General features: G+C 38.9%; 1 protein-coding gene across 1 annotated transcript; it reads left to right on the forward strand.

Annotated features, from left to right (window-relative positions):
* The first annotated feature begins 202 nt into the window (after nucleotides 1–202).
* On the forward strand, nucleotides 203–10,610 carry LOC114241631 (ommochrome-binding protein). The gene is made up of 2 exons (XM_089739246.1): nucleotides 203–326; nucleotides 4,083–10,610. Exon 2 carries the CDS (start codon nucleotides 4,090–4,092, stop codon nucleotides 4,957–4,959), a length of 870 nt encoding a protein of 289 aa, XP_089595372.1. The 5' UTR covers nucleotides 203–326; nucleotides 4,083–4,089; the 3' UTR covers nucleotides 4,960–10,610.
* The last annotated feature ends 15,791 nt before the right edge of the window (nucleotides 10,611–26,401 follow it).

Below are 26,401 nucleotides of genomic sequence, written 5' to 3' on the forward strand. Positions count from 1 at the left end.
GTGGTATGAAATCCAGGGATATTGGCCATAAAACCGAGGGGCAAGGCGTGCATACGTCACACCGTAAATGGCCTCGCATTGAACTACCTGTGGTATTGAAAATAGCTCACTAAAATACTCCAGTTATTGGCAATTCAAAGCATTTCAGGTCAATTGAACGTAATTAATATGAATTCTCTTAAAAGTTCCACGCTATACGTTCACGGTCAGTCGTGTTTATAAAATATTTACGGTGGAATGAATAGAGCGGGTGCTCTCATACGTCGAGGCATACGTCAGGTGGACACACGCGCTGTGAACAACGAAAAATAAAATAAAAAAATTTGGTAAGTAATTATTACATGAAGTTTTCATAAAAGGTATATTAAAAAAATTGTCTTTAAAAATTAGTTTAATTTTACATTCATTTGTGCAAAGAAAAACCTTTAGAATTTAAAAACTTTAAACATTTTAGCTTAATTTTTTTTTTAATAAATAAATTGACTCACCTGTCTCTCATTCATTGGGAAGAGTAGTAGAAGTAGTTCAGTTTGGTATTTTATAATAATACTGATTAAAAAATTAATTTAAAAAGAGATTAAAGAGAATAATGTTTTTTTTTAGTAAATTACAGAAAACCCAAATAAATATTTTATTGTTCATTCATTCTGGAATATTCCATATCATTATATTTATATGTATCATGCGTTTCGACAACGCTTTGCACTTTTAATACTCACGAAGACTAACATATATATAACAGTTTTAAAATTGATTGGAATCTTTTATTTATTTAATCTAAACATTTTTTTAAAGTGCTCTAATTTGGCATTATTGTCATGATTTGTGTGATAGTTTGTTAGTACTTATCTATGTCACAGATTAAATTAACTAGTATAACATTATCTGTGCGTTTCATCGCACGCACATTCATTTAATCCGAAAACGGAAGAGAAATAAAAATTCTGAAGAATGCAATTTAATAGCGATAATTTATTATGGGAATTTCTTAAAAAATCGTTAATTTTTTTTTCCCGTAAATACTACTCTATACTATTAATATAGTATAATATAATATAATATAAATAATTCTATCGATGTCAAGGCGTGTAATGACCTGAACGGGTAGATACAGTACTACCTACTAATGCTACTCTATACTAGGTACCTCTAATTCTATATATGTCAAGGCGTGTAGTGACCTGAACGGGTAGATACCGTACTACCTATTGCTTATTTTAGCCAAATAATGTTGAATTCCAGAATCCATATGGGATAATTCTTATATGTACAATACAATCAAGAATTTCATCTCTTGAGGGTTTATTTATTTATTTACATAAGTACTGCCACATCACAAACATCTAACATTGAAAATAAATTTTAACTATTTAATTTATGGCCTGATGCATGTGACAACAATGGCGTACATAGCATTGTCAATTGGGTTAATTCACTTTGATATTGAACTTCAGTAATAACTTAATTACTGCAAAAAAATCCTATGTTGAGTATTTTTGGTTGGTTATATTGTGAGCCCGTAGGCCCGTCCTGCCAACTCTTCCATCAAAGCAACCTGCTTTGAGAGGAGAGGCATTAGTCAGTCGTGACTTCGTCCCAGTTTCTCAAAGGTAAACGGTGTACTGTGAACTACGCCCAAAATACGTGATCGTAGAATTCATGCGTTACAATACAGTCCTATCAGCAAAAATAAAAAAAATCCGCAAAATTATAATTTTCGTAATTACTGATGGTAGGACCTCTTGTGAGTCCGCGTGGGTAGGTACCACCACCCTGCTTATTTCTGCCGTGAAGCAGTAATGCGTTTTTGAAGGGCGGGGTAGCCGTTGTAACAATACTTGAGACCTTAGAACTGATGTCTCAAGGTGGGTTGCGCATTTACGTTGTAGATGTATATGGGCTCCAGTAACCACTTAACACCAGGTGGGTTGTGAGCTCGTCCGCCCATCTAAGCAATAAAAAAAAACGGCATTAAATGCAAGTAGCCCATGAATTTGTTTAAATGTTTAACGAAAGCTTGTCATGATATCGATCCGGCAACATCTAGGACATAGCCTTCATATTCTATTTCTCACTAGAGCTTTTAAGTCTGTTGTGTTGGAATAGTGCGATTTTGTACAGAGCGGGTTTCAAGTGGAATTGGGTATGGGTTTGCCAATCGCCGCCACGTCTATCAAACTGGAGTGCATGATTGCTTCCCGATAGCTACAGGCGGGATGGTGACACCTATCCGTGCGGATTTTCAATACCAGACTGAAATGTCTATAATATGGATTGCATGAGTCAGTCGCTTAATCCGCTTGAGTGGAACTCTGTAGCTGCGGTAAGCACTACAGGAAATGTTTCGAGAATCATTAATTTAAGTGAAGTGCCAGACAGCTTCCCCAATACTTACGTACTGGATCGAAGAGTGAAAGATCCGTTTTATGATACAAATGATACTTAGATTTCCTGTCTCGACGTGAGTGGTCGCGTGGTCAAAGCTCCGAACTGCTTTACAACATTTGGGGCTGCGGATTTGCGTAACCACTTCCAGAAAACAAAGTATTGACCCACAGGAAAGGCCCCTTTTGACTATACCCTGGTAGATGCAGTTGGTCTGATTGGACCTGACTGCACCATGCATAGGTGAAGCAGAAACAAATCCAGTGCGAAATTGATCGCCTAGTTTCAGTAGTCCGTTTGTGTCGCAAGAACTTTTCATTACGCTCTCGGACATTAGTTAGTGAAAAAGTGCATTATTCAGCGATCGTTTCGTGTTTTATTGAAAAACTTTTTAAAGCAGCTTTAGAATGAAAACATTGTCAGAGCTTAAAGTTGTTTTGTTCGTTACCGGATTACGGCAGTGCTTAAAGGCATATACGATTTTAGTGTTCTAACAGTTTGTGATTTTGAGTGTCCTTGTCTGATTCCTCATAGGTCCTTGAGTATTTATCGTTTTTTGGTCAATTAGGTGTCATATTTGATGTATTTGGAAAGCATTTGGCTTGTTAACTTCAGTTTTACAAGAAAGGAATCTTAAACAAGTCAGTTTGGTATTAATTCCGCATTACGGCATTTCCTAAGCACTGTGATATATTTTAACGGTAGACAGCGGCTTTACTCTGACACTGGAATTGCAGATGTTCATGAGTGACAGTAACCACTCACCATTGGGTGGGCCGCGTCTCGTCCGCTTTCTAGGGCAATAAAAAAAAATGTATCTTTCTTCAAACGAGGTTCGGAGAGCCTTTTCAACCGCTTGACTTTGTCCTCGACATATCGAGCGACGTATTGTGTCCATCACCTTTTTCTACCAATAAAATATTTATGTCACATGTCGAAATTTATAATTGGCATTTGGAATATTGTGGGCTTGAAAGTGGAACATGAATAGTATTTTTAAAAATCAGCTTTAAAAATTAAATTAATTTTTAAAAATAAGCTTAAATTCATTATAATAATTAAATAAAAAAATATATATTTTCTAACACTGGACTTGACACTACAAGTCAAATTCCTAACCACTTCTTATCTCGTACACAATCCAGTACGATTAGGTGCCGTTTCCCTGCCCATATCTGCTATGGATCAAGCTCTCCAGTTTGATCCATACAAATCAGCTGTAACACTAATGCAATAGCGAATTCAATCTACCTCAATATGCTAGGTAGCGGCGTTAACTTAAGTATTTATAGACTCTGGTAGTACCTACCTATTTATCAAACTTGAACTTGATATCAAAATGTCGCATCAAATAGTACACATTACTCGTAATCTAATTCATTATAAGCCACATGCGAGACCCTTTTAAAGAAACGATGACACTAGCCCTAGTGGGCGTTCGGCCTGATGTCATCCCAGGAAACACCAAGTTTGAGCCCACTGAGTTTCTCGCCGGATCTTCTCAGTGGGTCGCGTTTCCGATCCGGTGGTAGATTCTGCGAAGCACTGCTCTTGCTAGGGCTAATGTTAGCAACACTCTCAGTTTGAGCTCCGAGAGCTCACGCTAGGCTAACGCTGAAACAGCATCTCAAGGCTATCAGCATAGGTAGGGAAAAAAAACCAAGTTTGTTTACATATCGCAATCTCTATTGTTACAGGAGCAACATGATATTAATAACGATCTTACTGATTTCTTCGGTATCATCCATTGACGTCGAAGTCAGCGTGCAATGTACGACGTGCGTGCTCGTAAATAAAACGTGTTACAACGCTACTCATCTACTAGACCTAGACGCGCCCTTCAGAAATAACATCGTCATCACCAAAATTGGTATATTAAGGTCCGAGAACGTTCTGTTCTACAGTTTCGAGCCGAGAATAGAAGATCTCGAGTATTACAAAATTGGTTTCGTTAACTTGGACGCGCCCGAGAAAACGGGTGTGATCAATAGCCCGAACTACGTAATGAACTTCGGTAGTTTTGATATTGATCAAGATAGATCCTTGGTTTACTTGGGCGGTAATGACGGGATATTTGTATTGGACACGGGCTCCAGTCAACTCCTCCCATATAGCAGTCGCGGGGATCCGATCGAGAGCATATTCTACAAAAACAACGTTTACTTCGTCAGATACAACGACAGAGGCATCGTTGTAAAGAAAGGCGATTATTTTAAGACCATTCTAGAATACGTGCCGGTAAACAAGTTTGTTATCCACAAATCTGACATAATAGTTTTCATGAATAGTTTCGGTTTGTTTGTTGGCAGGGACAAGACTGTCTATCGTGTATCCAAGAATCCTTTTTTCAGAGGTCTTACTGTTGATCTAGATGGCGAAGTATACGCATGGTGGATCGATGGAATATACAAGGTGATAGTCAAATGGAATCTAGTGGATTCTAAAGTTGTTAAAATAGCACATCTACCGTCTATAGGAGCTATGGCGTTTGATAATAAAAATAATTTATTATTTACGTCAAATAAAGCTCTTTATAGATTAGTAGAGACCACTTACAACTGTACACTGAATTAAGTTTAGTTACTTGTTTTCTTTTAGTGCCATTTAGAGATTTTATTGATCCATATGTCACATAATCAATATTGTTATGTGTTTAAATGAAAAAATCTATTTACGTTAAAGACTGTTATTGTTTTAATTTCATACGAAATTAATGTACTTTTGAGAAATAAACTGGAACACAGGAAAACTCTTGAAGTCGCTTGTTGAGGGCTGAATAGTTGTCGTCGCCACTTTTAACAGTCAGCGATTTAGTGCATCAGTAATTTTCGTGTCAAGTTATTCAGACACTTCATCAATCTATCTGCGCGTTACAGTTGTTCAATTAATTGGAAAATCAATGCTATCAATATTGGAATAACTGTCGGTAGTGCGAAAGTATTCAATTAATATAGAAGCATCGTCAGCGGCAGGTGCGCGCTGGTCGATATAAATCATCAAAAAGTTGGCGGAATCGGAGGTACCGATTCATTAAAAACTTCGACGTATCTTTATTGATGATACCAACTTTGATATCAATACGTAGTATAAAACAAAGTCGCTTTCTCTGTCCCTATATCTGTCCTTATATATGCTTAAATCTTTAAAACTACGGATTTTGATGCGGTTTTTTTTAATAGATAGAGTGATTGAAGAGGAAGGTTTATATGTATAATAACATCCATTAAATAGTGGAGAAATAAATAATAAATTACAGTATCCGAAGCGAAGCGAGGGCGGGTCGCTAGTAAGTAATAATTGTTAGGTTCCTGCGAATGACAGTGACTCTTGTGCCTTATACTTATCACTGTCTCCTGTGGTCTTCGGCGATGTTGAGCTGACTATTAAACATTTCAAGGTAATTCAAGTTAATCCAAAAAAATGTGACTTCTAAATCTCGTTTAGCCATATATGCCACAAAGCTAGAAATACGAACGTAATTTATTAAAGAGCTGGACGGTGATAATGATCTAAGTATACATTGGAAAAGACATATGGTTCCTTAGTTCCAAATTGGAGGAGCTTCGCACCAGAGACAGTTGCATAGAGCACTCCTCACCGATATCGGTACAAAGCAGTAACTAAAGTTTTTAGATCCAGCTGTTCGACAGACTAGGGTTTATAGGTTTGATTGACATTGACATTTGATCGACAGCTCTCTTCGGTTTCAAACGGAAGTAGCTGCTACCTGAGAGCCTTAGACTATAGAGGGCAGTAACAATAGCAATTTTTTTTATAAACAAATTTCTTAAATGCGGTTTTCAGTTGAGCAAACTGTTGAAAAATCCATAAAGTATCTAGTTACAGTACCAGGCAATAAATACTGCACATCGATATTTAGAAAGAGACAGTCGTCTAATTTTGTTTTTGTTGTAGAGCGTTACCCGTGTGCAACGAAACACTAGCGATCCAGTGTCTATGGAGACTAAATGTCAATTAGGTAATGTGCGACAGATATAACGCTCTACGAAACAAAAATTAACCGCCTCTTTCCCACGGCCGATGTGCAATATTTATCGCCGGGTACTGTAAATTTATGCAAAGTACCTGTCCTGTATTATAAGTAAGAATTTAATTTTGACGCAAGTCAATTTTGCTTTTTGTAACAATTATTTTGTTAGTCAACACAAATAAGTTGTTTATTAATTATATAGTTATAAGAGTATATATTATATGCTATATTATAGTTGTTAATTCTAACTGTATTATATCTAGTATAAAATTGTATGCCAGAACCATAGAATTAATGTGACTAGAATTTTTAAGCGACTTAAAAAATAAAAGGGCTTTCACTTCTTAATGACGTATGTATCATCATCATCATCATCAGCCTTTATCTGCCCACTGCTGGACATAGACCTTCCCCAACGTATGTATATACACAAGTAATTAAAAACTATTTTCATTTTACTGTTTTTAATTACCTATAAGCAAAGTAATCGAATTTGGGAAAAACACATGTGCAGTTCAGACGCAATAGAATTGAAACGTCTAGAAATATTCTATCACATTCTCTCGCAGGTTTAGTCGTACAGAAGCATGTTTGTATCTTCCTTGAGTCACTAATCGATTGTCATATCTGTTCCAACGATTTTCGAATGACAACGATATTAAAATAAATTATAGTTTAAAAAAAACTAACAAAATACGCTTTTATAGAAAAATACGCTTTTTTTACAATAAAATCATTTTCTCTTACACTGTGTTTAATTCAAATTTATTAAAATTTATTTTTTAATTTTTTAGTTGGATTTTCTATAGAAGCATGTTTTGTTAGTTTTTTTAAACTATTATTTATTTTTCATTTTTTAGTTGAATTTTGATTTTTTCAAAATTTTTTTAATATTGAATTGTCATCGGTCCTTATTAAGCATACCAAATTTCGAGTTAATCCGACGTTTTGGAGGGGGTCAAAATCATGTTCAAAGATTTCGTTACATACGAACATACATACATCTGAAGCTAATAAAAGCGTATTAAAAAGAGTAAATGAGAGGTTATATCGTACTTAGTTTTTTTTTGTTAGAAAACTTTCATCACTCTTTACTCGTGGTAGGGCTTCTTGTGAGTCCGCGCGGGTAGGTACAACCACCCTGTCTATTTCTGCCGTGAAGCAGTAATGCGTTTCGGGTTGAAGGGTGGGGCAGCCGTTGTACTATGCTGAGACCTTAGAATTCACGTGTCAAGATGAGTAGCATTAATGTAGTTGATGACTTTAGCTTCTGGCAACCACTAAACACCAGGTGGGCCGTGAGCTCGTCCACTGAACAATAAGAAAAGATAACGTCTTTCGTCCTTTACATAGTCAATCAGCATTCCTTCGCAATTGAAAGAGACAAAACACAATGCAAGTGCTCCTAATTGACATCATGTTTATTAATAGACCCTTTTTGCACTATTGTTGAATATACCACATAAAATTAGTTTGTAAGCCATATTCATTTTAGAAACGTCAAATTTATTAGTTTTCATTGATTAAATAAAATAGGACTTTAATTTAAATTTTTTATTTTATTATTGTTTATTAAATATAAGGTCTTTTTTCGTCTATGAAGGTCCTGTATGGAATGAAGGTCCTATGGGGACTTAATCTAGGAAGCCTCTAAGTGTCTTGTATACTTGTCATTTGACCGATTGCGACGATTGTACTTATAAATTGCGGCCACAACGATGTAGGGCAAAGGGAATACCTCAAACCTAGGTTACATTATTCAAGAAGGGAGCGGATATATAGAATTTTGTCAAACACTTCTGGGGTGTTGGGGTTTGGCCTTTCACTGTCGTATTGCGCGAAACATACTTGCAGTATTGTTATTGTGCCTTATAAGAATAAAAAATTGATGTCGAACAAACAAACGAACTATAAGTATTAAATTTGTTCGTATCAAAATAATTAATAAAAATTAATAAATATAATGTCAAATACGAGCCCTGTCTAGTTGTTTGTAATGCATCGTCCAGTGTAGGCGTGCTACAAGTATGAGTGTCAAGTGCGAGTGCTACATTCGTTCATTCGCGAGTAACAGTTCGTTTGGGGATTAAGGGCAAGACCAATGACGTAATTGGAGCGTTGATCATCTTTATTGGAGAGGCATTTTGAATTTGAGCATTTATTGGAGCAAGCTAAGGCTGTAATGACTCAGATGATGATTTTGAATATGAATGGTAAGGCAATATAGAAAAGGCAAGGTATGGGGAAGAAGGCAGAAGTCAATTTTTTTATTTATTGCTTAGATGGGTGGACGAGCTTGCAGCACACCAAGTGTTAAGTGGTTACCGAAGCCCATAGATATCTACGACGTAAATGCGCCACCCAGCTTAAGATATCAGTTCTAAGGTCTCAGTATAGTGACAACGGCTGTCCCGCCCTTCAAACCGAAACGCATTACTGCTTCACGGCAGAAATAGGCAGGGTGGTGGTACCTACCCGCGCGGACTCACAAAAGGTCCTACCACCAGTAATTACGTAAATTATAATTTTGTGGGTTCGATTTTTATTACACGATGTTATTCTTTCACCGCGGAAGTCAATCGTGAACATTTGTTGAATACGTATTTCATTAGAAAAAATGGTACCCGGCTGCGGGATTCGAACACTGTTGTATCGCTCAATACAAATGCACCGGACGTCTTTATCATTTAGGCCACGACGACTTCGAGTGCGCTGGTCGGGCCAAATACGCTCTACTCTCAACACCTCAGTCCACGATGCCATCCGCGCAGCCGAAGATAGGCAGGGCTGTGGCAGGATAGTCCAGGAAAAGTTATTAAGGGAGGCCACGACCCTCAGCATTGAGGATTATCGACACAAGGAGGTAAGGGTAAGGCAAGCTGTGGTGAGCACGGGCGATTTTTGTTTATTGCCCTTGTAGGCAGACGAGCATACGGCCCACCTGATGGTGGCTAGTTACCGTCGCCGATGGACATCAGCAATGCCAGGGGCAGAACCAAGCCGCTGCCTACCGCAAAATAGGTCTTTTTAAACGCTTTCATCAGCTTCGCATGTACGTAAGTATCTTGAAGCGTGATTTGTAACTTCAGAACGTCGGTTTGAATTAAAATTGCTCACGCTTACAAAATATAGATGACCTTGCAATAATTCTATATTTCTTGCAATAATTCTGTTCTACAATAAAAATAATTATGTTGATGACTTAATTCTTAGTAGTATTTTCATAAGTTTTTTTAATAATAATTTAAATCATCATTATCCTGCCCTTCTCCCAGTCACCTGTGGTCGGCGCAACATGTTTTCTCCTTCCATACTATTTTATCATATACCATTTCTTCGCTCATTCCCCTCTTACCCATATTGTCTTTCACACAATCTATCCATTTCTTCTTAGGTCTACCTCTTCCTCTATATCCTTTAATAAAAAATTAAATATAATAATTTTAAATTTTAATGATATATGATGATAATAAATTTAAATTTTAATGATTAAAAGAATTTTAGTAATTTTAATAATATAGATAATTTGGCGATGGTTAGCATAATATCCATGATATAGGTCCATGATTAACATACCATAGTCGTCTGTGACTACGAAAACTGCGAACACCATTACGTAATACACACTTCCGTACAGGTAGGTTAATATTTAATAAGCGCGTGGATAAGACGTAAAAGTAACTTTATTTGATTCGAATTTTAAAAGTATGACATAGATTATTTCTTATATGAGTAATCCCGTTAAACTTACATCAATATAAAACTTACTCTCTGTATTTAAAAAAAAGATTTTCTTCTTTTAAGTTCAAATTATGTGTTTTGGATTTTTTACTAACGTTGCTTGATGGGAGGTTGTATTGCCGTACCATCACTAGTTTTTAGTAAATAAAGTTGGATTTTGATAAATGATTACTTAACACTAGGTGGCGTGTAAGTTTGCGTTAAAAACTGAAATGTTTCACTCATTATCTGATTGACATCCCTAATCACATCTTGTGGCTACACAGGGTTGGCGGTCATTGTCCTTATTAATGATTCAATTCACGACCGACGGGACCTATTTTACGTCATTTGTGTCGTCACGTGACGGTTTGAAAACTCATTACTGTTTTCCGGATCGTGAACATTGCTATGCCATTCTCGCTCTCTACGAAAAATCTAGTTAAAAATTTCAAACTTGACGGGAAAATATATATTTTTGTATGTAAATAAATAATAAAACTTGTAACTTTGAGGTGTGTTTAATTCTATTCAACACTATCAACTATTATTACAAAGATTAACCAAGGATGGGCGGAGATTCGCGAGTTTCTCCATCAATGGGTGAAATTCCTCAAAGAACACATCCGCAGTAATGCTGTTATCATTTGGTGAGAAGCTGTGATTAATTATAAAAGCTACCAAACAGACCATGACTTTTTAGGGCTAAGTTTTCGTTTAGGCCATTGCTTAGGTGCTGAACCAGGGTCTAATTAGCATAATAACCACTTCCTCCACCTTGCATTGATAATACTCAATGCTAAGGATCGTGGCCATATGAGGCTTTCTTGGGAAAATATACATGATGGGGTCCCGGGTCTGGTAGTGCTTTTGGAAGAGATTTAGTTCTTCGAGGCCGCTGAAGTCTTATTGGGGTCCGGCTAATTTACGGCTGTTTTACGGTGGAAAGGTCGAATTCCAAGTCAATCCTCCTGTTTCCTAATCCGGGCTTGGGGCCGGCATTGACAGAGTTAATCACCGCTTACTATTACACAAAGTATCAATTTTTTAACGCAAATGAGAATGCTGTTCAAAATATCTTCGTTTCTGTGTCCGGTGATCCGGTGCTCTTGCTAGGGTCAGTGTTAGCATCACTCCGGTTTGAGCCCCGTGAGCTCACCTACTAGTTAAGGTTACGCTGAAATAGCCTCAAGGCTATCAGCTTAGGTAGGAAAAAAAGTCAGTATTGCAAAACGGCAACTTCATAGGTACAAACCTATATTATGTTAAGTATGGTATTTAAGCTTGAACTTCGAGAATCTGAGAGGAAAATTGATTGAGCATTTCAGATATCGACGATAACTCCGATCTATTCAATTGGAAAAGTTAGTTTGAGCAATTACGTCGACATTGAAAAGTCGACCGATACTTTTGAGATTTCAGTGTTCACAATTGGGGCTGTATACAATAGAAAGGAGAACCATGAATTTAAAATTACTAGATCTTTTTCATTTTTTTTCAAATAAAAACATTGATTTCACCTTCCTACCATATTAAACGGTCTTACGCTAGGATTTTTACTAGACGCATTTACATGAGGGGCTAAATTTTTTCCCTGATTGCGAATACCAAACGTATTTAACACAGGCGCTGATTAATTAAGAATCGACAATACAGCGAGACAGTACAGCGAATCAAAGCGACAACGAAAACATGCCGCCTCTATATTTTATTACGTCTGTGTCTCCAGAAAGCGAAGTCACAAAACTTTTTCTGTACAAATGAATTCGTTTGAGGCGAGCGCGTGACTCGCATGTACGGTGCGAGGCTCTATTGTGGGCGCCGACAATGCACGCTCGCCCTTAACTGGGCATTGTGTCGCCCCGTTTAGAATACGGTCTAACCCTGCCTTTATACGCTCGGATAATGATTGGATAGGGTTGCCGACGACGTCTTATTGACATCCCTTTTTAGATATTTCGTGAAGGTCTTACGTACAGATGTTACTTGATTGTAATAGCCTATGGTGTTACGAATTGGGGTTTATGAAATGCGCGAAGGATTTCTGGAATTATTTTAGTGCTTGATTAAATTCTAATTAATTTATTAATTCAAATTCATTGTCCGATTAGTTTATTTTGATTTGACTAATTGTATTTTGCACTAATAAATACACCGACCTCATAAGACAAGTCTAAACGTATCCGACTCAAGCTTTAATGAATCGATTTTGTCATTAAAATGGTAATAAGCGTAACTAGTGCCGTGACGCGTTTGATGTAAATTAGCTTTAATTAGGGCCGGTGCTTTTGATTAATTTTGTAGGATATCTCAAATTGAATCTGAGAACTAATGAATTTGGAATTACAGTTCATAGGTGATACACATAAACTAGTTATAGATAAGTAAATCAAGCACTCAACAGAAATGTTTACAAGCGTCGGCCACTAGATGGCTTCGCTTCGATTAGTTGCTCATTGCTCCTCCAGATGGCAGTAACATATTACCTATCCTATATTTTATTTTAAATGAAGGATTTTGTAAATATTCAGAATCCACAAATTGATAAAATTTTATCCATTTTTCTATAACATATAAAGATTTGTATGTATGATTCTTTTATATTTTATTTTCTGTGTTTAGTTATATAATAATTAAATGCCTTAACTTTAACAACATATTATTATAAGTTTAGGGGCATCCACTACAAGATGTCGATTACAAGTCAGAATATTAAAATATGTAACACCGAAAAAACTGATTTTCATTTTCAAATTTTTCTTTTTGTGTTTCCGTATTGCCACACAATTGAACCGGAAACATTCTATGTTGTAAATTTCTAGGATTTCCTCTACCACGACAATATCTTGTTGATGAATAATTATAATTATTTCCCCTGTTATTACTTGTTCCACGGTAATATCCACCACGAGAATTATTATTGAAATGTTCTTGTTTAAAATTATTATATTTATTAACTGTGGCATAATTACCATATCCGAATGGTTTTGTGAGACTAAAATTGTTCTTGTAATAATTAGTTCGACCTCCTCTGTTATTATATCTGTTATTTGACCTACCTCTCATGTTGAAAATATTGCTAGATGATGAAGGTTGAGCCAACTCCTCGTCTTCCGCTGCTCGCACCGCGTCTTTTAGGTCCAAGTAGTTGCGTGCTGAAATAATAGTACTTAATCGCCTATTTTTTAACCCATCAGAAAATCTTTTGATTGCAAGTTTTTCATTTATAGGTCTTAGTATTTCACATGCTTTTTCGTCACCGTCAGCTTGTGCGATAGTCAGGCCTATGAATAATTCTGATAATTTATATCTATATTCGCTGATAGACATATTATTTTGACTTAAGTTATTTATTTGAGAAAGCATTGAATTTGCAGATTTTTTTGTAAGCAAATAAGATTTCATGTCTTTTACGAGACTTTCTATATCATTATATTCACTTTTTAATTTTAACTTAGCACATTTAGTAAGTCTGGTTTTTAACACGAAAGATATTAGTAACTTTACTTGATCTTTATTTTTTAAGCAATCACTATATAATTCCGTAGTGTCAATAATTTTTTCTGTTGTTTCTTCAGAACCGTCCATTATAGGAATTAATGATGTTGCCGTTCTTATCTCAAAGGTTTCCATTTTGTCAAAATTATTATATTTTAAGTTAGATTCAGTGCTATAAGTAAGAATTTTTGAGTAAGCTAATTCATTTTTTTCCTTTAATACTTCAAGTATAAGTTCATCTAATTCTAACGAAATTTTATGCTCGGAAATAGTACTTACAATATTTTTATAAGAAGAATATAGCTTTTTAGCCTTTAATATTTTTTCATCTACAACATTTTTATATTGTTTTCTCTTAGAGCCCAATTTTCTTAAATAAATTTGTATGTCAGTTAACCCACATAGGATTTGTTCTACATTTTCTTCCATAAATTTTAATTGAGGTTAAAATATACGCACTAATTATAAACTAAACTTAAAGTTCATTAAAAAAAAACCGTGACGGAACCTTGTTCTGGAATCGTAGTAAGTAGCACACAAAACACAACCATAGCACTTTTAGCTTTATAGCTCACAGAAAAAAAAAGATAATAAAAAATAAATAAATAATAAAAGCACTACACATCCTCAACTCCTTCTCCTTCGCCATGGATCCTTTTGGACAGCCGCATACGCATTCTTCTTATAAACTCAGTATTAATTCTTTTATCTTTCCATTTCTTCTGTTTGTCCAGTACTTTTTTCATAAGTACAGCGAAAATCACAAGTATTATTATTCCCAAGGCCGACAGCAATATGATGTTGTTCCTCTCGATATGAGACTCTATCATAGTATTTTCTCCAACAATCACCTCCTTTATCTCTTGCTGATTGTTTCCGTTGCCCATTGTATTTAATTTTAATATAAAATTTCTGTTGATCGTCTTCAAACGACGTTGTCGGTGCAGTGGTTGGCGTTATTCTCCTTTGTTTTATAACTTTTATAATTCAAAAATATTAACTTCGTGCACTGAGGCACACAGGAATTCGCTGATCTCGCGTATTTGTCCGTCGCGCCGTCGCCCGGTACCTGGCGCGAAACCCGATACCTAGGTGATTGCGCAAGGCAGGGTCGCCATGAGGTGTGGGGCCTAGATGTTGTTGATTAAAACACGTATTGTCTGTGCGACGACTTTAATTATACTGAACTGACTTACACACTACAGATGTTATAACTATTGTTACGCCGGTAAGAGTAACGCCATCTATCGTCGAATAGCCGAGCGAATATCGAAGAATCTAGTAGCATCTAGAACGCTCGAGAAGTACAACGCCATCTACTGTCAGATAGCGGAAACACACATCGAAAGTACTCGACCTGTGAGGAATGCTCTCGACGATTCTAGGGATATCGTATCGACTATAAAAGCGTTGCAGAGATGGCACGTAGATGGTATACAGTAAGTAATCGGAACTACTCGAAGCGAAACAACGAACGGATCATCGGAAGCGAAGCGGAAGAAGTGAATTAAGAATTTTAAAGTGTGCTGTGAGTATTCTAAGTGATAAATACAGTTTTACGTTGTACTTTGGTGGAACTTTTTATTTATCCCGAACCCTAGCGCATAACACTATATAGTTTGCGGTAATCACCTCCACAATAGAAAAAACCTTGTACACTGCAATGTTCTACTTCATTCTTCAAATTTTACGTTAATTTCACTCAAAAACGTTTTAAACAGTAGAAGCTATAACGGTATTTATACGTTAAACGCTATAAGCATAGAAATGTATTATTATCGTCACAGTAAACATACAGTAAACAATCCAGAAGAGAACTTCTCTCCGTATTTTTTTCCAATTACTTAATGTCCACCATTATTAATTATTTGTTGTTACAGATGCTTTTCCTTAGCTCAGACTTTAGTTCTTGTTATTAGTTTACCGCATTCGTTTAACTGATTGCTTTTAATTGTAATTAAGCCGAAGCTAGATCGAGCTAAAGAAAATAGCGTCAGCTTATTTTTGTTAAAAAGTTTCAGTTCAGTTCAGTACAGTTTTAGTTTTTGGCAAAAAGTATTTAGGTAGTTATTAATGTGAAATTTTTGAGCAGATGATTTTAATATGTTTTTTTATACATTCAATACTTAATGGCTTTAAGCTTTTTTTTTTTTTTTTTTGGTCAGGAGGAAATCGCCGGACTTCCGCCCTCCCCTGGGGATGAAGGGCGGGGCATGTCGGAGTCGAACTGACTAAAACCTCCTGTCGCTCAACAGCCCGCGTCCGAACCTCGCATGAGACAGAACCCATGAAAAGGCAAAGGGGGGAAAGTGAAGCGTTTAGTGCGGAGCACATCTCTCCCATCACCCTCCCCCTCGGGACGCCGGACTGGCGGTCGTCGGCGCCACGACCACCAGCCCTCTCGGTCGGCAGGCTATCCGGAGCCCGCCTAGATGACGCCGGTTAGAATGGGTTATCCTACGGAATACCCCGCTGGGTCAGAACCAGCGTGGGTCGAGGATAGCCGGCCTTCCATCACCCGGATGCTCTTGCGTAAAACGCGTGCAGAGCAGCTTGCACGTCGTCTTCTTAGGCCCCCTTCGCCGGTCCCCAGACCGACATGTGAAGGGGACCCGAAACCCTTAGAGGGCCAGGGCTTGGGCGAGATCCGCCTCCCTGGCTCCCGCCCGACGGCGGCGGGCTTGCGCGTCTCTCACGCGCCCCGCCGCCTCCTTCTGCGAGATGGTGCACTCGCAGAAGTCGAGCATCGCCTTCCACGACTCGTCGTCGCCGAGCATCGATGCCACAACACTCGGCAACGACAAGTCGTTTCCTATTTTTGCGACGAGGACACGGCGCCACCCCTCCCATGCGGGGCAGGCGACGAGCGTATGCTCTGCCGTGTCCAAGTCGCAACCACAATGGTGGCACTCTGCCGTCGGCTCGGCTGTGATCCGGTGCAGGAACTCACCGAAGCAACCATGCCCAGTGAGCACCTGCGTGAGACGGAAAGTGAGGCGTCCTCTGTCACGATTCACCCAATCCACAAGGACCGGGCGAATCGCCTCGACGGTCCTACGACCAGCCGAAGGATCAGCCAGCCGTCTGGACCATGACTCCAGCACGGACCGCCGAGATTGGGCCCTCCGCGCTCTGACCACACAGGGGCTGGGACGCGCCACGTCCCGGGCACGAAGGTCAGCCCGCCACTGATAGTCAGCGGCGAGCGCCTCCGCTTCCAGAACCCAAGGCGGCGTCCCAGCCAGTACACACGCCGCCTCAAAGGAGATGGTGCGATAACCACGGATGACCCTGACCGCGATGGTGCGTTGCGGCCGTTGCAGCAGCTTCGCCACCCCCGCGGTCAGGGACTGGCCCCACACAGGTGCCCCGTATAGGGCCATTGATCGCACCACCCCCGTATACAGACGGCGCGTCACCTGGTCAGGCCCCCCGACGTTGGGCAGAAGCCGGCTTAACGCGCCGGCCACCCCCAACAAACGAGGGACCAGGCTCTGAAAGTGAGCACGAAAGGTCCAACGACTGTCCAGAATGAGGCCGAGGTACTTCAACTGCACCCCGACCCCGATACGGACGCCTCCAACCACGATATGGGCATCGACAGGTGGCACTCTCCGGGGCCTGTGGAACCACATGGCCTCGGATTTACTGAGCGCCACGTCGAGGCCCAATCTCCTGATTTTGCCGACGACATGCGCCACCCCAGCGGTAGCAAGACGGGCAGACTCGGCAAAACTACCCCCCCGGGCCACGACCAACGTGTCGTCTGCGTAACAGATTACGCTCAGGCCCGGGAGGAGGGCACCTCTCAGCACCCAGTCATACCCGATATTCCACAAAAGGGGGCCGAGCACCGACCCCTGTGGAACACCGCGCACGACCGGGAACCGGTGCAGGATCCCACCGTGTCCGGTGCACGTAACCGATCTGTCCTCCAAGTAGGAACCCACCAGCCGGCGAAGGTAGGGAGGCACTCCGTGTCTTTCCAGTGCCCCCCCTATCACGGACCAGGGCAGGGTGTTAAACGCATTGGCGATGTCGAGCGACACCGCCAAAGCCACCCCACCCCTGGAGACGGCCTCCTCCGAGAGGGCCCGCACGCGAAGGATCGCGTCTACCGTTGAGCGGCCCTCTCGGAAGCCATACTGCTCCGCCGACAGATCGGGTCCCACCCCGACCAGATGCTGGATGATGCGGGCCGCCAGAATGCGTTCCAGCAGCTTGCCCACCTCATCCAGCAACACGATGGGACGGTACCCGGCGGCAGTATCCGCCGGGCGCCCTTCCTTTCTCAACAGCACGAGTCTGCCCGTCCTCCACGATGAAGGAAACCGTCCCGACTCGAGGCAGGAGTTGTAAAGCCTCAAGAGTCGGTCCCCCTAGGGCACCAAGAGTCAAGGCTTTAAGCTAGGATTGCTTTGTCGGATTTCGGACAATGGAAACTTATAAACAAAAACAAAGCAGATCCAATCTCGATTAATAAAATTCTTTAACTAACATTTTGATTCTGTCTGCGAATTAAGTATGGATCGGGGTAAAATATTGTCAGGTAAAATCTTTTTCTAAATCTTATATATCTTTAATTTTATCTTATAATATGACTTGAAATGTTTGTGCTAAAGCTTTGTCGTGAAAAAATAATTAATAATAAAAATAACGTTTGCCATTTACCAATCTTTTCCTTAAAAATCTGGACATGAAAATATTAAGAATGATATGGGAAGAAAAAGCAAAGGAGTGCTTGCAGCCCATGCCAGATATAAATATTATGAAGAGCCTCATTTTCAGCTACCTCCATTTCTATTGTATTGTGTGGGAGATTTGTACAGAATACAAAACCAGCTTACCACATAACATTCATCATTATATCCTATTATCCTCTGCTGGGGTGTAGGGCTCGAATCAAATCCTTCCATTTACATCGGTCTTAGGCAGTCTGTTCTAGATCCTCCCAGGTCATGCCTAAGACACTTAGCTCCTGCTCCACCGAGCGACGCTCGCGTGGCTCGCGCGACAACTTTGGTTCTGGGGCGGCCTCTCTTACTTTGGCCACATGTACATAACTTTTTAAACGCAATCCCATAACGGTTTACTGGTGGTAGGACCTCTTGTGAGTCCGCGCGGGTGGGTACCACCACCCTGCCTATTTCTGCCGTGAAGCAGTAATGCGTTTCGGTTTGAAGGGTGGGGCAGCCGTCGTTACTATACTTGAGACCTTAGAACTTGTATCTCAAGGTGGGTGGCGCATTTACGTTGTGGATGTCTATGGGCTCCAGTAACCACTCAACATCAGGTGGGCTGTGAGCTCGTCTACCCATCTAAGCAATAAAAAAAAAAAAAAAAAACGGTAAAGATTAAATAAAAAACAAAATATTAAGCACAGGTCTTTCAAACGAAGCTTGTGAAGAGTACTTAATGGCAGCGGCTTGGCTTTGCCCCTGGCATTGCTGACGTTCACGGGCGACGATAACCAATCACCATCAGGTAGGCCGTATGCTCCTTTGCCTACAAAGCCAATAAAAAAAAACAGAACGAAAAAAAAATAACCAATTGATGTCTGTGTGATATTATTGACATTTTTGTGAAACAAAGAACTTTTTGACGGGAACGCGAGGAGTGAAGTTGTGTGATTTGTTTTATTTTGTCTATTTAGTGTTTCTTCAGGTTTAAATATGTAATAGCGGTGTTTTATTAACTGTTTAATATCTGTGAAAGTGCACAAATGTGGGAAAATGAAACAAAGCCGCTGGACGTAGCTTCTCGGGATCCTCCAAAAAGTCCACTGAAAAATTCTCGGTAAATGACCACCATTTTACTGAGATTATAATAATATTTCATCCCACATCATCTCACTTCATTTAATTTCATCCCATTTGATTAATGACTCAAATTAATCATCTTCATTTCATTTCACTCCATATTATCATTTTTCATAAAAATAAGAATATAAATTTTAAATAAGACATGACTTAAAGGTCTTAGTTACCAGGTCATAAAATCCCTAATAATTTTGCGGAACAAAATACTATTTTTTCATTAGCTTGTTACTATTCTCGGTACATACTCGAAAATAGTGCGAGAAACTCAGTTATATGTGGTACGAGATAATTTCATCACGACTCACTGACTCCTAATGTTGTGGTCGAAATAAACAGGAACACGAGAATTTATCGCTACCACTAGTTTCCGAAGCATTCTCGTAGAATCGAGACGTACATTACAATAGTATAGATAACTATGTTTGTAGTTTTCCGTATTATCCATAAGAATACCTATATAAAGAGTGTTCACATATAGTTCACGATTGACTTCCGCGGTGAAGGAATAACATCGTGTAATAAAAATCAAACCAGTAAAATTATACTTTGCGTAATTACTGGTGGTAGAACCTCTTGTGAGTCCGCACGGGTAGGTACCACCACCACCCTGCCCATTTCTACCGTGAAGCAGTAATGCGTTTCATCAGATTTGAAGTTTTTATCACTATAATATTAATTATGTTTTTGGTGAGTGACTAAGAATACATTCTTTCTCTCTCCCTCTTACTAACATAACATCTTATTTTCAAAGTTTTTTTTTTAGATTTCCAACATAAGGTAAATACGTATTAGCATATATCCAATCTCTTACCGACAGATCTTAGTATTTAGCATTATAGTATAGATGAGTATTTTTACGTAAGAAGGGAAGAAAGAATTTACTGCAGCAATAAACAATAACATATCGTGTAACAAATTTAAAAAAGTTGTTGATTGTTCCCCAAATACAGAGTCGTTTTTGTATTTTATTTTTTATTGCGTAAACTGGTGAACAAGCTTACCGCCCACCTGACATAAGTGGATCTCGTGAATGTCGCCACGCACTCTCTCGCTGGGTGGTACTAGTCAATATGACAGCCTCCAAACAACAAATAATGGTTCTATTCTACAGCGACCAACACAAAAGCTAACCACTAAACCTAGTTTCTTGGAAAAATGTAATATTCATGTACATTAAATAGTTCAGGTATCCCTCTAACTATTCGGAATGGCGGTCGTAAATCAAATCCCGTTGAAAGTGGAATATTGCGGGACCGGAGCCCGCTAGCGACCTCGCCAATGGAATGTTTATATGAAAATAATACCATTCTGCCGCCACACTGACGTTCTGTGATGAAATAAATCATGTTAGATTTAAAGTTTACTGAACATTTTTTATAAGTCGTAACTCCGCGGAATTGAACGTTACTTTTAATTTATTCATTTAGAATTATTCTTTTAGATCCTTGACCCGGCTATGGATCAGTGCGAAGAGCTCTCCTTCTCCCTCTTTCATGTACCTTCTTCTACGAGATTTATTTATATATAAGCTAGAGTTAAGACACACAGGGATAGCAGCGAAAAGCTCTGACCGATGTGGTTGAGGCCATATGAAGAATAGTTAATTGGTTAGTCTTGGGTGACGTAACGAACTTTATTAGTTTAGAACATTCATCGTGAGCGCTATGAGCCCTTAGCACCACTAGGGTTCATGAACGACGGTAACCACTCACTCAGTGGACTATATGCTTATCTGCCTACAATAGTGTTACAACACTCAACAAACACTTTAAAACTCTCAATTCGTTTCTTCCGCTTCGCTTCAGGTGATCCGTTCGCTGTTTCGCTTCGAGTAGTTCCGATTACTAACTGACTGCGTGCTATCTCTGCAACGTTTTTATAGTCGAGACGAAATCCCTAGATCCGTCGAGAATATTCCACAATATTGTGTGTTTCCGATATCTGACAATAGATGGCGTTGTACTTCTCGAACGTTCTAGATACTACTAGATCCTTCGATACTCGCTCGACTATTCGGCGATAGATAGCGTTACTCTTACCGGCGCAGTAATAGCTATCAAAAAACGAATAAAAAATCCTACGAGAGAGATCGGCATTGCTTGAGCACAAATTAAAACGTTCCATTGAATCCAATTTGAATAATAAAAATACTTGCAGAATTGTTTGGAAGTTTATGCAAGACGACAATTCCCAAGGTGAACTCTACTTAGGCCCGTGGTTAGTCCCATTAATTACCGAAATTACGAGAAAAGAAACTTTTCCATTTTAATAATAATATAATTGAGAACAAATCACGCACGCTAATCCGGCCCCAATTTAGGATTCTTTTTTTTTATTTTATTGCTTAGTTGGGTGGACGAGCTCACAGCCCACCTAGTGTTAAGTGGTTACTGGAGCCCATAGACATCCACAACGTAAATGCGCCACCCATCTTGAAATATAAGTTCTAAGGTCTCAAGTATCGTTACAACGGCTGCCCCACCCTTCAAACCGAAACGCATTACTGCTTCACGGCAGATATAGGCAGGGTGGTGGCGGTCCTACCACCAGTAATTACGCAAATTATAATTTTGCGAGTTTCATTTTTATTACACGATGTTATTCCTTCACCGTGGAAATCAATCGTGAACATTTGTTGAGTACGTATTTTCATTAGAAAAATTGGTACCCGCCTGAGATTCGAACACCGGGGCATCGCTCAACACGAATGTACTGGACGTCTTATCCGTTAGGCCACGACGACTTCAATGATTCCCTGTGTTATGGGTACCAGAGACTGACATACATACTTTTATATGTTTAAGTATCTAAGGGTAATTCTTTAGCTATTTTCTTTTTGGCAACACTGATTTTGACAGCTCACGCATGTTTCCTGTTTTGTGTTACTGTCAAACATCTTCAGTTTTGTATATAATTTAACCATAAATCGTCTTACAAACGAACAACGCTTACAATTTATTAAATTTTATTACCAAACGCGTGCTCTGTTAAGAAAGTTCATCGCGCGCTTCTTCCATTTTATGGTCAGTTTAATCGAACCACTGAAGCGGCTATTCGGGCTATTGTGACTAAATTTCGCATCAAATTTGCAACATTGCTGGACATTAAACCACCATCACGCTTACGTACAGTGCGAACTGAAGAAAATACCGCAGCTGTATCGGCCAGTGTTAGTGATGACCATCAATTATCGATTCGGCGACGTTCGCAGCAATTGGGCCTTGTTACTCAACAACCTGGAAAATGTTGTGAAAGGATTTAGGTGTGAAGCCTTTCAAAATACAGCTGGTGCAAGAATTGAAGCCGAAAGACCTACCACAACGCAGAGTTTTTGATGAATGGGTTCTTGAAAAGTTGACGGAAGATCCACTTTTTTATTTCACGTTTGGGACCGGTCAATTGGTCGCCTAGATCGTGCGATTTAACGCCTTTAGACTTTTTTTTTTGGGGCTATGTTAAGGCTCATGTCTATGCTGACAAGCTTGCTTCGATTGACGCATTGGAAGACAACATAGAAGCATTTATTCGTGAGATACTGGCCGAAATGTTGGAAAGAGTATGCCAAAATTGGACTAAGCGGATGGACCATTTGAGGCGCAGCCGTGGTCAACATTTGCATGAAATAATCTTCAAACATTAAATTATATGGATCGTACTATCGATTCAAATAAAGATTTCATGCATTTGTCTGAATTTTATTTGTTTTTTTTTTAATAATTTCCTATAGCTATTAAAAAATCACCCTTTACATACATAGATAATAAACAGCCAAAGAACAAAAAAAACCTGTTCATCATCACACAAAGTTCGTCCGACGCTTGGAGCAACAGTCGTTGGCGTTAACTGCAACGCCGAGTAAATCAATGTGCGTAGTGCGAGTTTTTTAACGTTCTCGATAGCGTAAAAGTTAACCTAATTTTGTATGCAGTTGGAACAGCGCCCCTAGCGGCAAGCGTAGGCAAACGATCCCATTCCATACAAATATGAGCTAACTTTTACGCTATCGAGAACGTTAAAAAACTCACACTAAGCAAAATGAACTCACGAATTATATTGAAATATCCTGTCGATGCTCTAATTATCCTACCGGCAATCGTTCCTGTTCATATCAACAGATCAATGGATGTATCACAACGATCCGATGCTCAATCGACGGGAGAACTAATATGATGACGTAATGTCGTCACGTGCCGTCGTGTGTTACGTAAATTGAAACGATAAATCGTATTGACGTGCGACAATCCGGCACCGAAGCTACCAAATGAAGCTTTAAAATTAAACTGCGTACAGATTGCGCGCGTGAAATACTGCCGCAGCTATGTTTAGGGAATACTCTATTAAAGATACACGTCGAGATCGGATGATGTAAATTATTTAATTGTGCAGCTATTGTTACTTTGATATCAGTTTAATGACGACGTTTGCGTTATATCTATATATTAATACGTGAAGCAAAAACTTTGTATCCCTTTTTACGAAAATTGCGCGGACGGAGGAGTATGAAATTTTCCACACTTATAGAGAATATAGAGAAGAAGTGCACAATGCTAATATTTTTTAAAAATAATGCATAAAAGATACAGTAAATCAATAAAGAAAACATTACACACACTACATACCGTGTATTTGACGCACACACGCATGCATACTATTTATTGTCAAACTTTTGTTCTTGACGTCTGTGGTCAAATTGAGAATAGATTAAATATTGTTTGTCTTTATTAATATTTTTTATAGTGTAGTCTTGCCGGAATTTGCGATTATAGAAGTATATAATACAATCATAATAGTGTACAAACTTACAATTCCAATTAATTATAGTCGAATTTCGAGTACTGTGGGACCTCTAGTGAATATAGATATACGCACAAATAATGACATATTTGACGTTAGTAAAGTTGGCCAAAATCTGTTGTTTTTGTTTGTTCGTGTGATTTTTAAATATTTATAATAATTAATTTAAGGACTCGCCGGTATCCAATCTTGAATAATAATTAAAAAGAACAATGGATATAAACAATTGACCACAATATTTTAAACACAGGTCTGGGTGTGTTTGCAAATAAATCATTTGGGATGAATTAAAATGGCGGTCGCGTGAGTTCGGTTGTCTATTGTTCGTGACATTTAGATTATCGTGAGCGAATTGACAACAAGGTTCGATTTTATTAAGCACAAAAATACCTAATGTGGAACTTTTATTCGTATTATAACAAAACCAAAGAGCTGGACAACGTGTACAACATTTGTATTTAATTTTATATTAGTTATATTTGAAGTCGTCCTGGCTTAAGGGATAAGACGTCTGGTGCATTCGTGTTGAACGATGCACCGGTGTTCGAATCTCAGGCGGGTACCAATTTTTCTAATGAAATACGTACTCAACAAATGTTCACGATTGACTTCCACGGTGAAGGAATAACACCGTGTAATAAAAATCAAACCCGCAAAATTGTAATTTGCGCAATGACTAGTGGTAGGACCTCTTGTGAGTCCGCGCAGGTAGGTACCACCACCCTGTCTATTTCTGCCGTGAAGCAGTAATGCGTTTCCGCTTGAAGGGTGGGACAGCTGTTGTAACTATACTTGAGACCTTAGAACTTATATCTCAAAGTAGGTGGCGCATTTACGTTGTAGATGTCTATGGGCTCCAGTAACCATTTAACACCAGGTGGGCTGTGAGCATGTCCAACCCGTCTAAGCAATAAAAAAAAAGAATTATTAGTTATAGAAAATTTGTTAACGCAGTCTCCTATATTTGTTTAAACATTTGTCCATATTCCGTGAAAATATATTTTTCTAACACGCGAATCGCTTCCATATCTTTGTTTTATTTATGTTTTCCTTCACAAAAGAAAAGAAAAGACAAGGCGGCGAAGCTATGTAACCATAATTAGCCTGTTACACAATAGGGCTTTGTGACCAGATAACGCTCACAATGTCATTGCTTAATTTGGTAATTAGGTTTAAATAGCATGTGTAATATTCACTTCATTCAATTCCAAGAAGAATAGGAATAAGCCAAATTGCCTCTCCATGAAACCGGTTCTACATCCACATCTTTGTATTCGTGAATACTGCAATCGGTACCCTTATAAGGTATTAGTTGATTTTGGTGTTTTTTAAATAACAAGGAAGACTTACAGTCTCTGACTAAGTACAAAACCTTCCCAATTGTCTTTTCAATAAAGCCTTTGCACCAAATAAACTTTCCGTTGACCGTATGCTTTTTATAGAGAATTAAATCTCCCTTGGTAAAACTTTGTTTTTTATTTACTTTGGTCTTATTTTGCGAACACTGTTTAAATTTAACAACATCAGCAAGGGCCGTGGATGAGGGCGATGACGACTCAAGTATAATTTGATCAAGACGCGTTCAGAGTTTTCTACCATAAACTAGCTCTGCGGGCGAAATCTCAGTCAGAGTGTGTACGGAGTTCCTGTAGTCAAATGAATATTTTAATAGTTTTTTACTAAATAGACTCGCTCTTCCACTAAGCAAGGTCGTTTTTATACCCTTTTTAATAATTTTGACGAAGCTTTCAGCCTGTCCGTTGCTAGCGGGATGATAAGCCGGTTACTTCAAATGTGAAATTCCGTTCAATGTACAAAAATTTTCAAACTAATGTGATGTGAACGATGTACCATTGTCACTAACTAAAGTATGAGGAATAACAAACCTAGACATAAACTCACATAATCTTTCAATCGTGACTGAAGCAGATGTGCTGGATTTCATATTGTAAACCTCCACCCACTTAGTATAAGCATCTACTATTATCAAAAAGGTTTGACCGTTTATCGGTCCCAAGAAATCCATATGTACTCTGTAAAACGGTTGTGGGGGGTGTTCCCAATGCGCGATCGGGCCCCGTGCTGGAGTCGGTCTCATTTGAATACATACATCACACGAAGCTATCATGCTCTCGAGCGCGGCGTCGACCCCGGGAAACCAGAACCGCGCACGTGCTTCAGCTTTAGTCGTAAC

The sequence above is a fragment of the Bombyx mandarina genome, chromosome A1 (assembly GCF_030267445.1).
Source record: "Bombyx mandarina strain Sakado chromosome A1, ASM3026744v2".
In the NCBI taxonomy this organism is placed as follows: domain Eukaryota; kingdom Metazoa; phylum Arthropoda; class Insecta; order Lepidoptera; family Bombycidae; genus Bombyx; species Bombyx mandarina.

Excerpts from the sequence above, each read along its gene's own strand:
- LOC114241631 (XM_089739246.1), top strand. The coding sequence starts at position 4,090 with ATGATATTAATAACGATCTTACTGATTTCTTCGGTATCATCCATTGAC.